This window comes from Scleropages formosus, chromosome 5 (assembly GCF_900964775.1).
Source record: "Scleropages formosus chromosome 5, fSclFor1.1, whole genome shotgun sequence".
Lineage (NCBI taxonomy): Eukaryota > Metazoa > Chordata > Actinopteri > Osteoglossiformes > Osteoglossidae > Scleropages > Scleropages formosus.
The window spans coordinates 1,376,072-1,389,450 of NC_041810.1; the positions used below are offsets into that span (position 1 = coordinate 1,376,072).

Here is a 13,379-nt window from a genome sequence, read left to right on the forward strand (position 1 = left end):
ATACCCTTTGGGTTGTACAGTGCAGTCAGTCCTGAGGGCAAATGGTTAGACAGCTTGTCCTCCATGTGTGCTGCCTCGTTACGGTGTACTGAGTGAACAGAGTACTCGGTACGGTGTATGGTGCCTGTTTACCTGTCCTTTTTCCCCCTCAATGCACTCAGGGAGTGATGGCCTGTACTTCCTGCAAACCTCCGGCAAACAGAGAAAGAGAGGTAGAAACAAACAGAGGCCTGTTTGTTTGCACGATTCTGCTTTGTCTTGCCCATATGCAGTCTGCAAAACCAAAGAAACGAGTTTGGAAGTATGTGGGGTCAGTGGCTGAGATCAGATTTCAGCATCTCGACTTTTCTGAGCGTCGTCAGCTGAAGCGTGAATGCTATGTGGAAAGCAGGATAGAAGTTGTCTGTGTCAGTAGTAGCAGGGCAGGGGTGATCTCGGGCACCTTTCTTGGTTTTGCAGAATGGGTATTGTTTTTCCAGGAAATTGGGCCCTATGTCCCAGACAACCTTCCTGCATTTCCAAGGAGAATGAATGCTTGAAGCGTGTGAAAGTGTCTGCTTTAAAGACTAAAATGTTATTTTTCAGCATCTTTTGAAACCAACCAAAAATTTTAACAAAATTCTAAATTACTTTTGCTCCTTTACATTTTGCCTAATATTTATAGCTCTGCGTACAATAATGCAATAAAGTTCAATTCATTGTTTTGGCAGTTCAAGCAATTTATAGATGCTTTTATTTTGTGTGTTGTCAAACTTATGAAGATGCAATCTAAATGTTAACTTTGAAAGTATTACATTGCTGAATATTTTGTTCTGATTTAGTATCAAACATTTAGCTTTTTTGTTTATATTTGTTCATATGTACTAATTTGTTTATTTTTCCATGTGCTTCCATCAGAGAAAAGGAAGAGCTACACGAGAAACAGTATTAACAGCATTACGGACACATCGCAGTACCATGTGGAAGTAAGGCAACTTATACCAATTAAATTTTATCGTACAGCTATGTTACTTCGGACTCACTTTGTTTGTAGTGCTTGTCTGTCTGCTAGGGTTTTTTTTTTTTTAAAAAAAAATGCCAAGGCTGTAACTGTGTGCCTGTCCCCCCCCAGCACCTCACTACCTTTGCGATGGACCGCAAGGAGGCCGTAATCACCGTGGAAGACGGCCTGCGCAAGTTGAAACTGCTGGAAGCCAAGAGCAAGGTGTGGACTCAGGAGATGCTGATGCAGGTGGATGAAAAAGCTGTAAGCCTCATTGATGTGGAAACCAAGGTGAGCGCCGCCCTAGTGGGCATGGGTGGGACTCGTTTCCAAGGAAAATTATGTCAGCAGCTCTCACAGGAACTCTGCCGCAGGATGCTTTCCATTTGTCCTGAGAATGAGTCTGCTTACTCTTTCAAATGTGTTTTGGCTGAAATTAGCCTGTGGGTTTTTTTTTTTTTTTTTTTGGCATGCACCAAGCTGTAAAATAATTAAACCATCAAGAATTTACCTCCCTAAATACTTGATAGTGTTCAGCTACTGTTAAATCTGTTTTTTTTGATGTTTTCTCTGTACTTCGTTAAAATTCTTCTTTAGCTATTCATTACATTTTCGTGGAACTCTGCTAAAGTAATTAGCTGCTGGTGAAACTAGATCCCCCCCCCCCCCTCAGAACTTTGTCAGTTTATTATTACTAACACACTGTTGTGAAATTGAGAGAAACAGGGCTCCTAGACACTTAAATCCCTCTAGATGAAACAGATCTCTAATGAGCAATTTAGCTATGAGCACTGAAGATGTGGCATATTAGAATTTATTAGCTAAGAAAGGGCAGGGTGCATCGTTGGGAATGTTGCACAGTTCTTTATGTTCCGTGATGATCTCTCTGACCCCTGTGGGTTTCAGAATGAGCTGGAAAACTTCCCCCTAAGCCACATACTGCAGTGCCAGGCAGTGATGGATGCCTGCAGCTATGACTCCATCCTGGCACTGGTGTATAAGGAGCCCGGGCAGGGCAAACCCGACATGCACCTGTTCCAGTGTGATGACATCAAGGTGAGCCTCCCCTGGGCTGCAGCGGTGCCACCTACAGGGGTTCCCCACCAGCTACCAACAGAAACTATTGTTGTTACTGTGCAGTTAGGACTCTGACAGTTACTACACCCATTGCTTGCATAACGGGGAATTTTTCATGTTCATGAAATCGCAGCTTTTTGATGTTGTGGATACTTGGGTAGTAGATGCGAAACAAGGAGAACGGAATGTTGCCTCTGGGGAGAAATGCGGGTGTGGGAGGAGTAGTGGCTGGTGGAGAGGGTTGCAGGTGTGGATGTATTTTCTAGGGTGGTTCAAGTTTGTGTCAGAGCCAGGAGGTCCAGTAAGAGGTGGAAGTCATGGACGGGGATGAAGTCAGTCTTCCCCGTGGTAGACGGGCTGTTTGTGACTTGATAGACGAGGACGCACCAGGTTGCTGTTGCAGCAGGGGTGTCTGAGTCTCTGATGATGGTGATAGTTTGCTTACTGCAGGCAACTTTATCAAACACATTCAGTGCATGATACTTCACAGTGTGCAGTCTGGACAGCGGAACTCACGTAATAGTGGGGGTCTCCTTTGGTGAACTCCCACAGGTAGACTCCCTTTGCTTTTGCACCCCAAGTTGCACACTACAGGGCTGATGCTATGGGTCAGTTGCTGTAATGTGAGGCTGAAAAAACCAAAAATATTTCATAATTAGTGTACGGACAAAGGGCGGAGGGGTGCGATTGTTCTAAACCCCTGAGTGACATGGACTTTACAGCACACGACACGGTCAGATTTCAGAGCGGACTGGAAAAAAGTGTAAATAAAAAAGATGGATAGACGGGGAAATAAAATACTGCACAATACACAACAAGAGATTACCTACACTGATGTGCAGAGTTACATGGTAGAAATGCATGCCAGAATGCAGCTGCAACAAAAACAAAAATCAATGTACATGACCAGGGTGAACTGCAGAAGCGACTCTTCATACACGATATCATGCACGCTGAGCGTCGCACCTCTTCCTGCCTGACAGTTAACATTCTGCTGTTGTTTAAATGACAATAAAATCCCCAGTCAAAAAAGCATAAAGAGAATAGACGTGTGAATATAAAGATGAAAGCAGCACAGCCAATACAATGGATGCCGATACTTTCGCACACTGTTCTTATGATGGGTGTCTTTTTCCAGTGTCAATCTTTTAAAGTCAGAAATGTGATCAGGTGTGTAATATTTCGCAATGTTCCCTCCGTATTGCATTTCAGGCAAGGTGAAGTAATTTTCTAACTCACTTTGCGTTCAGTCATTTTTCAGACCGAATCGTTCTGTCCCCTCAGGCCAACCTCATCCACGCCGACATCGAGAGCGCCATCAGTGACTTCAAGGGTGGCAAGACCAAGAAGAGGCCCGACACACTCAAGTGAGATATACTATAGCAGTTTTCATGAGACGCTGTCATTCAGGCTGCAGCACTGATGGTGTCCTGTTTTGTTCTCTAATTTTTTTTGCATGTAAAATTGAAAACGCAAAGTTTTTCTGGAATTCACACTCACTGCTGTTTTCTTTTGCCTTTTGTCTGTTCATGGGTTGAAATATAATTATATAAGCACAGTTTCACCTCAATTACCGGACATTGGAATGACCAGACAATCCAGTGCATCACAGTATTTTTTTTTTTTTTTTTTTTTTTTTTTTTAAAAATATATTTCCAAGCACTCAATCACTTTTGCTAGCTGTTTGTCCAAGTCAGAGTTGTGCTGGTCCGGAGTGTACCCTGGATGCACGGTGTACAAGGCCAGTCAGTCATACCAGGGATGTACATTTTCCAGAACGAAAAAAACAGACAGGAATTGCCAAGTGGAAAACAAATGGTTAAATCAGTTCACTTGTGTAAAACTTGTAAGAGTAACATAAATACTTCATCAGTGCAGATTTGCTGCGGAAGTGTTATAAACACCATCTGCCAACATGAGGTGTATTTTGTCTTAATTTGTCAAATTATATTAACATTTTATTTATAAATAACAAGATGCATCTATTCTCGTGAAACAAACGTTAGAATGACTGGATCCCTTTCCGCAATTAGTGAGGTTGTGCGGAGATGAGCTGTAATAATGTGGTGAAAACAGGGTATGCTGTACATGGTGAAAGGTCCATCGTAGATCCTTACTCTTTGAGAGACTGGATTAATGTGCCTGGCATTCCATCTCCATCTAAGATCTCTTGTGTTCCTTCAGGATGATCTTGAGGAGCGATGGGGTGATCCCCCCGCCCCCGACCGCACCAGCTCCCGTCCCCCCAGCCAGCGTCCATCAGGTGGACGTCAAAGGCAGAGTGGCAGCGTGGAGCGCCTGGGCAGCCAATGAGCAGTTGGACCGTAAGTGTGGAGGCTCAAACACATGGGACCAAAAGGTTGCAGGTTCAAATCTCAGGGTGATGCGGTGGGATTTACAAACAATTTGAGTTACGGGCATGCTCCTGGTCCCAGCTGTGTTTGTAAGCTGAGCACCTGATGTTCATGTAAAAGCAGGATTCTTTGTTTTCCTGCCCTGGAGACACTCTGTGAAATGTGCTGTGTTACTGGAGACCGAGCTGTCCTCGCACCCTACGCGTCCTGAGCCGACTGCCCTGTGTTGTCCTCTTGCTGTGTCCTATGACAGAAGAGAAGCTCAGGGAGTACATGGATCAGGACGAGTCCCCGGAGACGACAGCAGCCCGAGTCGAACGTGACGTGGTCAGTGTCTCTGTCTCGCCAAGCGTGTGAACTAATGTGCTGTGTGGGGAAACCGGCTACAGCAGAGACTGTGCGACCTTGTCGACGGCATTGAGCTGTGGACGCTCTGCTAAAATGTGGACGTTTCTCCTTCCAGCAAATTCTGAACCATCTTTTGGATGACATTGAGTACTTTGTCACAAAGCTTCAGAGGGCAGCGGAGGCTTTCGGTGAGCTCTCGAAGAGAAAGAAAAACAAGAAGAGCAAGAAGAAAGGACCGGGAGGTGACGTTGACTTGCTTCCCTGGACTGGATAACACGCTACACGATCTCTTACACTCATCTTGAAAATAGATTCTAAAATGAAATTCTAAAATACATACTACTCTACCTGCATATTTCTTATTTATGGAGTACATGAAGAACTTTTAGGCTAAAATTAGGTCTATTAGGTCTTGTTGATTCCAAGTTCTTCTTGGACGATAAAGTTCTGCTTTGGCCATTTCCTCCATCAGAGGGAGTGCTGACACTGCGCGCAAAACCACCGACCCAAGAGGAGTTTGTCGACTGCTTCCAGAAATTCAAGCATGCGTTCAACTTACTGGTATGACCCGTTTCATACCCATGTTGTCTTTTAGGATGATTTTTCTTCTTGCTCATTTATAAGGGCAGGCAGTTATGTAGAGCCTGTGTGAGTATGTTCTTTCATTTTGGCTTGCAGAGAGTGTGGTTGTGGGTTCAAATCTCACCTACTGCTGTAGTATCCTTGATCATGGTACTTGTCCTGAATTAATACAGTAAAAAGTACCGTAATGTCATTGTGAAGGTTAAATTGTAACATTGTGTTTTGGCATGGACAAAGATGTCAATAAATGGTATAAATAAAAGCTAATAATAATGTGTTTGATCTACTCTTTTTTTTGCAGGCAAAACTAAGACCTTACATTCAAAACCCAAGTGCTGTGGACCTGGTCCACTTCCTGTTTATTCCTCTTAACATGGTAGGTAATGATGGAACAAGACTCTGTTCCTACATTTGTCTCGTTAGAAATAATTTCTCTTCGTGGTTATTTCACCTTCAAAAACTATAGATACTGTATGGAGAGTAACAGACACTCTCCATTTTACGTACTTGAACCATCACCACTAAATATTTCAGAGGTCAATGGAGACGCAGCTGTTTTTGGTGAACCTGAATTCTTTGTTACATACAGTATGTGTTACATAGCAGTTATGACCTGTCACTTTTGAGTGAATCCTTAGTCTCATTTTGTACTTTGACTTGCCGGTAGCAACAAATGACATGTGGCTGCTCAGATGAATGTGTACTGCGTGTAAGGGCCACCCTTTCAGCTCCAGCCACTCCCTCATGTGCTGCTCGCTACCGCCCCCTGCAGGTGGTTCAGGCTACTGGAGGAGTGGACTTGGCCAAAAGCATCGTCAGCCCCCTGCTGACCAGCGATGCCATCGACTTCCTGCACTCTGCCGGCACAGCCCAGGAGAGGCACCTTTGGGTGTCACTGGGAGACGGCTGGACCAAGTGCAGGTTGGAGCTCCTTTATTCGGAGTCTGCTCACTTAGTGGTTACTGATATTTAACCGAGAGCTCTTAACACTTTAAAATGTGGTAGACCTCAGATTTTATTCAGTCTATGAGTCATTTAACAATGTTGTTAAATCACGGTCGGATATTTTCACGTGTGGAAAGTGGGATATGTTTTGTAATTCATTATGTGAAATAACCCCTTTCAAGTGAATTTAAGTCACGAGGGCATCAGTGTAACAGCTAATTGTGAATGTTTCTTATGGGGTAATTAAGTATAATCAGTTTCCGGATGAAAAATGTATTACCTAAATTTAATTACAAAACCAGAATGAAAGTTATTTTCATGCATAACAGTGACAGCTCCATTGTATTTTATAATACTTGTAACAAAATTATTTCTAGCATGTTTTTAATATTACGCTTTGTCTCCATTCATTCATTCATTCATTATGAATACCCAAATAAACAATATGGGGTCAAATACAGTACATCCAGAGTCTGTCCAGGATGCATAGGGCATGAAAGAGAGTTCATCCTGGACAGACATTTGAATAATTTGCCTCATGAATGTTTATGATGCAAAGTTTACAAAATCACTGCTGAGTTAATCTCCTAACTGAACTGATACAGTAAAAAGACCCAGCTGTAAAAATGTGTAAATGAATGTATTTAACTAAACACTGTAAGTCGCTTTGATGAAAAGTGTCACATACATGAGTTAATGCTGACAATATAATGGGAATGTGGCATTTCAGTTGATATTATTATATTTACGATTGCCAGTGTGATAAGAAGCCCAAGTGTACTTTCTATGTTTTGGGTTTGAATAAATACTTAAAGTAACTATGTATGGAAAAAATTCCTTTAGCTTTCCAGCGTTCTGTAAATGCTGTCCTAAAAAATTATGATGACCGATCAGGTCATTTGTAGATTCCAGGTTTTTTCCCCGCGGACAAACTGCTGAAGTATGTGTCACTGCCTCTGGTGTTGTGTGCAGAAATCTTACTGGAGGTCATTGTCTGACTCTGTGCCGCTCCTCCTACCCCCACAGGCTGGAGTGGCCCAAGGACCATTATTTTCCCCCCTACGTGCCCCGCTTCAGGGATGGCTGGGAGCCACCAGCATTGGCCTCCATCGGCCGGCCCCAAGACCCGGAGGAACAGCAGCAGCACCTGGATCGGACACCCCTGGAAGTGAGTTTGGCTGTCCGGCAGGTCAGGGGAAGGATGATCTCCTTCCAGATTTGGTTCCGAGATTCTTTTTTGTAAATCTGACCTCCTTAAGGAGATCATTGTCAGAAAGTAAAGAACTGAAGCATCAGACTCAGTTTCCTGCTGCTGTGTTTTAGGCCGTTTGTCACTCATGTGCTGCGTGTGTTTTCTTTCAGCCACCCAGCATCCAGGAGTCTCTCTACAGTGATGGGTATGCTTTCGGTAACCAGGTTTGCAAACGCACACACCTCGTGGACCAGCAGATGGCTTTGGCGGCCATAAAGCAGGCGTTCAGCCGCCATTTAGATAGGTAACGGTGCCCACCTGCCTGAGTGACAGGCCATGGAGAACTGTCCAGCTTTACTTCGACATATCCGGGGTGCCTGGCAGGCCTGTTTGTCATTGGCGCTTGGGGTCACCCTCTCCTCTCTTGGTCCTTCTGGCACAGTGGGTCAGAGTCTTGTGCACTGGGTCCTCACCTTACAAGCATAACTGGGTCTGCAAATCTGTTTGTATCTCAATTTGCTCATAAGTAAAACCACTACATCACAATCTGTAAATAGCCTAATAAAACAGGATAGGTCATCAACATTGACTTCAGCTACATTAAAATTTTAAAATAATTTAATCTGTTTTAAAATTATTTTTCATTCAAAAATTTGATTTGATAAACAAGTGCCGTGTTAGTTAATGCTTCTGTTGAGTGCATTTTGACAGACTGAAATTTTAAGAATTGCGCTGATAGCACTACGTAGTATCCGTTGTAAGTCGCTTTGGAGAAAAGTGTCTGCTAAGGGAATAAATGTAAGAATTGGAACAATCAACAAAATGCTGTTAGAAACATTTTCCAGGTTACTTATTTTTGTCTTTAAAATTGTGTAACTAATGCTTGTGACATGAGGAACCAGTGTATGTTTTTTTTTTTTTTCCTTCAATGTTTGCTTCTGGTGGCTCTGAAAATATCTTCTCAATGGGAAAAATTTCCTCACTTTCAAATTCCTATCTTCTGATCATAAAATTATCACATTTCTCCATGGCTGTAACAGTTACTAGTTTTATTAGCAACATTTTCTTTTTTAAAGGCACAAACACAACCTTCAAAAACCAAACACTTGCATGAAGTCATTGTCTGTAACAGCAGAAATGGTATAACACTAGAAATTAATGTACAGAAACTGAAATGTGTTATGTTCTTGTCTCATCTCACCTGCCATAACTATTATAGAAATAGACGTGCAGATCAGAACTTCAACATTTCTGAAGCATCTTGCATAGTTGTATAAAAAGGTTATTTTTAATGAGGAGCATTTGATTATTTTAGTGTGAAGGTTGGTGTATAATTTGGATTCCAAATGGATTAACAGGAATAACAGTAAGACAATAATGAGTGAAAATTAAAAAAAAAAAAATTCTAAATTTTCCACGTACTGTATGCAGGTTCAAGTTATATTTTTATTTATTTTTTGTAAAAGTCTGTTCTGATCTTTAGACAATAGACCCAAATGAGATTACCTTCTTTAATTTGTGGTTGTGTTGGGGGCTGTCTAGGAACCATGATGGTCACAGCAGGACCCCTCTGAAGAACTATGCCAGGTCCAAGTATGATTTTGTTGCTAGGAACAACACGGAGCTGTCCATCGTGAAGGACGAGATTGTGGAGGTGAGAAGGAAACCTGAAATGAATACCATATGCAGCATCTTGACAAAGGAGGAGCCTGAACATTTTCTGCATGATTCCCCGCAACATATTTAAACTTTTTATAACAGGTCTGTCCCTGTGTGTGTAATGTTACTTTCCAAATTTTATTTGCAAATAATTACTTTAACAACGGATGATTGGCACTGGGTCCTTTGTAAATTCAAAGTCTCTTTTATCCACTGAGTCAGTAGAAACTTAATGATACAGGCAACACTTGGTTTATTCATTTGTTAGATTTTATAAAACTTCAGATCAAGACACACACACATTTTCTGAACCACTTGTGCTATTTGGGGACGCGGGGAGCCTGAGCCTAACCCGGCAACACAGGACGTAAGGCTGGAGGTGGAGGGGGGACACCCAGGACGGGACGCTAGTCCGTCGCAAGGCACCCCAAGTGGGACTCGAACCTGAGACCCACCAGAGAGCAGGACCTGGTCCAACCCACTGCACCACCGCACCCCCAATCAAGAAATATACTTAAAACTTAATATTTTTAACCAACTTCAGCATTGAAATTAATTTTAAATTACTTAAGAAAAAAATCTGTCATTTCCACAGCCTTGTAGTCATCATTCTATAAACGTATAATACTGTACATTCTTCGTCTGGGCATTTTCAACTTTCAATCAAAGCTTAATATTAGACATTGCTTTATTTTTAACAGGTCATTTCCTGTAAAACCCTGATAAAGCTATAACATATATTTAAAAACGTTGACCTTTAAACATACTTATTAACTTTAAAATACTTATTACTTTTATTTAAACAAAAAGTACATTGTCTCCAATAACTCTTACTTGAGGCAATGTATTACATTTACATTTATTTATTTATATACTTTTCTCCAAAGCGACTTCCAATGAACTCTATGTAGTGTTATGAGCCCACACACCGTATTCACCGCGGTGACTTACACTGCTAGATACACTACTTACACTGGGTCACTCATCCATAAATCAATGGAACACACACACACTCTCTCTGTGTCACTCGCACACTACAGGGGAACCTGAACAGCATGTCTTTGGACTGTGGGAGGAAACCAGAGCACCCAGAGGAAACCCACAAAGACATGGGGAGAACATGCAACATGTGAACCTCATGCTGGGGTACTTCTGCACAATTTCTCTCTCAGGTGCTGGATGACAGGAAGCAGTGGTGGAAGGTGCGTAATGGCAGCGGTGCATCGGGGTACGTACCCAACAACATTCTGGAGGCTGCGGGTGTCCTGGATATGAGTGCTGGAAGGAGCGATGCCGCATACAGCCACACCATCCAGGTGAGGGCACCTTTGCCACAGCCCAGGTACCACTCAGACTTGTCGTGAGCTCCATCAGTTCCACAGCCTTCTAAGATCTTTGTCTTTATTTCACTCTTTCTTAAATTCGAAAAGCTTATGATGCCAAAGAAGGAGTTTGAGTTATTTAAGGTAGGGGTGTTTGTCTCTGGCCTTCCTTTGTAACTGCAATTTAGTTAGGGTTAGTTGTAATTAGTTCTGCTTACACTAGAATGAGCCATAGTGTGCAAGTACACTTAACCCCTGGATTATGGCCATAATTCCTTCTTGAATATTGACTGAATATTGAAAAACTGGATAATGACATTACGTATTTATTCCATTATTACATTGTATTTTATGTTACCTTTTTTCTTTTATTCTAAAATATAAATAAATGTAGGAATTCATTAAAATTAATATTTTCAGTTTTTCAGAGTTTACTGGTAGTAATTTAATTCTCACAAAGTGTGAAGGATAAATGCAATTAACAAAAAAAATTGATTTTGTAAATTAAACTTACTGTGGAAGTGTGCGTAGGCTCTCTTGAATAACATGAAGGCTATTTGTCGCATTTAAATAAATGAATAATGAGAGAATTAAAGCAGAAGGTGCAAATCAGAGAATACAAACAAACACGTGAGCAAGTGAGATTGTAAAACCGCCAGAATGCAACTGAGCGTGTGGGTACGCAGCTCCCACAATGCAGTGCGTCTCACAGTCTCTCCTGCACAGATACTTGGAGCAATTTTTAATTTTTAATTTTTTGTTCAGTTTCTCACACTGAACCAAATGTTCCAGTCTGATTTTTGGTAAGAGTAGTAATCTCAAACTGGATATCTGAAAAACTGGGTGTCAGGAGACCAAATAACGGGGGTTGAGTGTATTACATAGAACCCAACAATGTAGTAAATCATGACTGAACTGCTTTCAAAGTAGCTTTTATGTTCTTTACCAAACACAACAGCTCAATTTGTATTCCTTATGCTCTTGAGTAAATACGGCACTATAAGAGGCTTTATGCTAGGTCCTCACTTACGAACACACTGCCATCTAACAACAGATGATTGACACTGGGTGACGTTCACTTGGAAACAAATTTTTGAAAATAAACAAGTGAAAATATGCTGAAGAATAAACAGACAAATGTTTGTGTCTTTTGAAATTTCGTAACTTCATTTGTAACATGAGGACGTAGCGTATCAGTTTTGAAAGTATACCTTCGTTCCAACAAATTTCAGTACTAAGGAAATAACATGCAGTTGTTTCAGTGGCATTAGTTCCTCCTTTCCCTTCCTGTCCTTTTGGTAGCGAGTTGGCAGTGCTATGGGCTGTTATGTTATATGGTCATGTTATATATGAATCTTCCCCCTTTTTCTCCTGCAAAGCAATTGCTGGGCGAGTTGAATGAGGTAATTTAGTAGGTGCTGTGCACAGTAGTGTGTATACTTCAAATAAGAGGTCATTTGCCCCATAAAATCACATAGTTATGCAAATTATCACTATATCTTATGGGAGGAAATAAACAGATCACAGATGAGAAATGCAAAATGAAAAAATGAATACATCAAACCTAAAATTTAAAATACTAGATATTTTTCATGCATGACAATGCCAACATATATAAAACAAGTCATTTCTTTTAAAGTTACGCTTTGGTTAATTTATTTCTCAACTGAGAAAACGACACATTATTTCACTGTTGTGGGAAGCTCCATACTGACATTAGAAACGGGTGTCTTCTTGAAGTCTCTTTATCTGCCCCATTCACTGTAAAACTCAAAGAAAACCCCTCATACAGTTATGATTTCTGATCCTGACAACAATGAAAGCAGAGTTGTGTTGTGTGAGGATGGCTGGTTTTAAAATAATACCTGGCTCCCTTCTCGCTGCCCCGCAGAAACAGAGGTCGGAGTCCGTCCCCAAACCAGCAGCGAACCCCATCCCTCTGGCCCCAACGCCACCACCAGCGGTCCCTGCCCCCACCCAGCTGCCAACCCCACCCCTGCCCCCTCCAGCTGCCCCTCCCTTGGTGGATCAGAGGTCCTCACCCAGCAGCAGCAGCAGCAGCAGCGGCGGCTCCAGTGACGGCAGCAACGTCGTCATGAGAGAACACCAAAGGCCCCCACCCACTGACCGTGAGTCCCGCCCTTGCTTTCAATACCGAGGGCTACAATTTGTCACTCACACCCGACACCGTACTACGATTAAACTCTTGAACTTAGACCTTCATTTACATCATTGGTGCATCACCAACCGACAGAAGCCTTAGGTACAAAGACATGATTGTTGATACAGTTTGTTTCTTTGGTACCACTTATCAGTGTACCTATTCCAGTAGCTACCTACAGAAGTGGCATATAAATATGAAAAAAAAGCTGATGAAAAGCAGCAGGTAGCTAGAGGTGCAGGAGCATGATGTTCTTGCTGGGGTGTAAGTTCTGTCCAGGATCTGTAGGTATCAGTTTAAATCCCTGTCAAAGGCAAGCTGATGCAACCTAAAACCTGGTTGCACATGGACTTAGACTCTACAAGAAGTTGTAGGTTTGTATACTTCTCGTGCGAGTAGCATTTTAATCTTTTCAATACGAATCAACATTTTGTGAAAACAAACACCTGCTGCTGCGTGGCCTTTAGAGACAGGGTATCGTTTGGATCCACAGGCAGGAAGTCCAATATGGAAGAGGTGCAGGACGAGCTACTGCAGAGGCTCACACTGGGTCGCAGTGCACAGAAGAAGATCCAGATCCCCCCGCGCAGCTCCAGCATGCCTACCGTCAGCATCACCTACAACTCCTCAGCCGATGAGGTCAAAGCCTGGCTGGAGGCCAAGGGCTTCAGCTCAGTGTGAGTGACTTGGCCGTTAATCACAGATGAGCTCCGCTTCAGAGTCTGAGTGCCAGTGGAGCCAGATGGGTATTCAGGCT

At 42.2% G+C, this 13,379-nt stretch overlaps 1 protein-coding gene across 12 annotated transcripts in view; it reads left to right on the forward strand.

Annotated features, from left to right (window-relative positions):
• The window catches only part of LOC108942567 (epidermal growth factor receptor kinase substrate 8-like), a 42,225-nt gene that overhangs the window by 24,894 nt on the left and 3,952 nt on the right, over positions 1-13,379 (forward strand). For 10 of the 12 annotated variants that reach the window (XM_029252232.1, XM_029252233.1, XM_029252231.1 and 7 more), the window contains exons 4-19: positions 898-965; positions 1,112-1,273; positions 1,889-2,038; positions 3,344-3,426; positions 4,244-4,383; positions 4,667-4,740; positions 4,877-5,003; positions 5,234-5,322; positions 5,645-5,719; positions 6,116-6,264; positions 7,315-7,456; positions 7,651-7,784; positions 9,023-9,134; positions 10,312-10,455; positions 12,353-12,590; positions 13,116-13,299. In XM_029252232.1, coding sequence (XP_029108065.1) covers positions 898-965; positions 1,112-1,273; positions 1,889-2,038; positions 3,344-3,426; positions 4,244-4,383; positions 4,667-4,740; positions 4,877-5,003; positions 5,234-5,322; positions 5,645-5,719; positions 6,116-6,264; positions 7,315-7,456; positions 7,651-7,784; positions 9,023-9,134; positions 10,312-10,455; positions 12,353-12,590; positions 13,116-13,299 — 2,071 coding nt within the window. The remainder of the gene's footprint in view (positions 1-897; positions 966-1,111; positions 1,274-1,888; positions 2,039-3,343; positions 3,427-4,243; positions 4,384-4,666; positions 4,741-4,876; positions 5,004-5,233; positions 5,323-5,644; positions 5,720-6,115; positions 6,265-7,314; positions 7,457-7,650; positions 7,785-9,022; positions 9,135-10,311; positions 10,456-12,352; positions 12,591-13,115; positions 13,300-13,379) is intronic. The other 2 variants (XM_029252238.1, XM_029252239.1) reach the window with 2 other exon arrangements.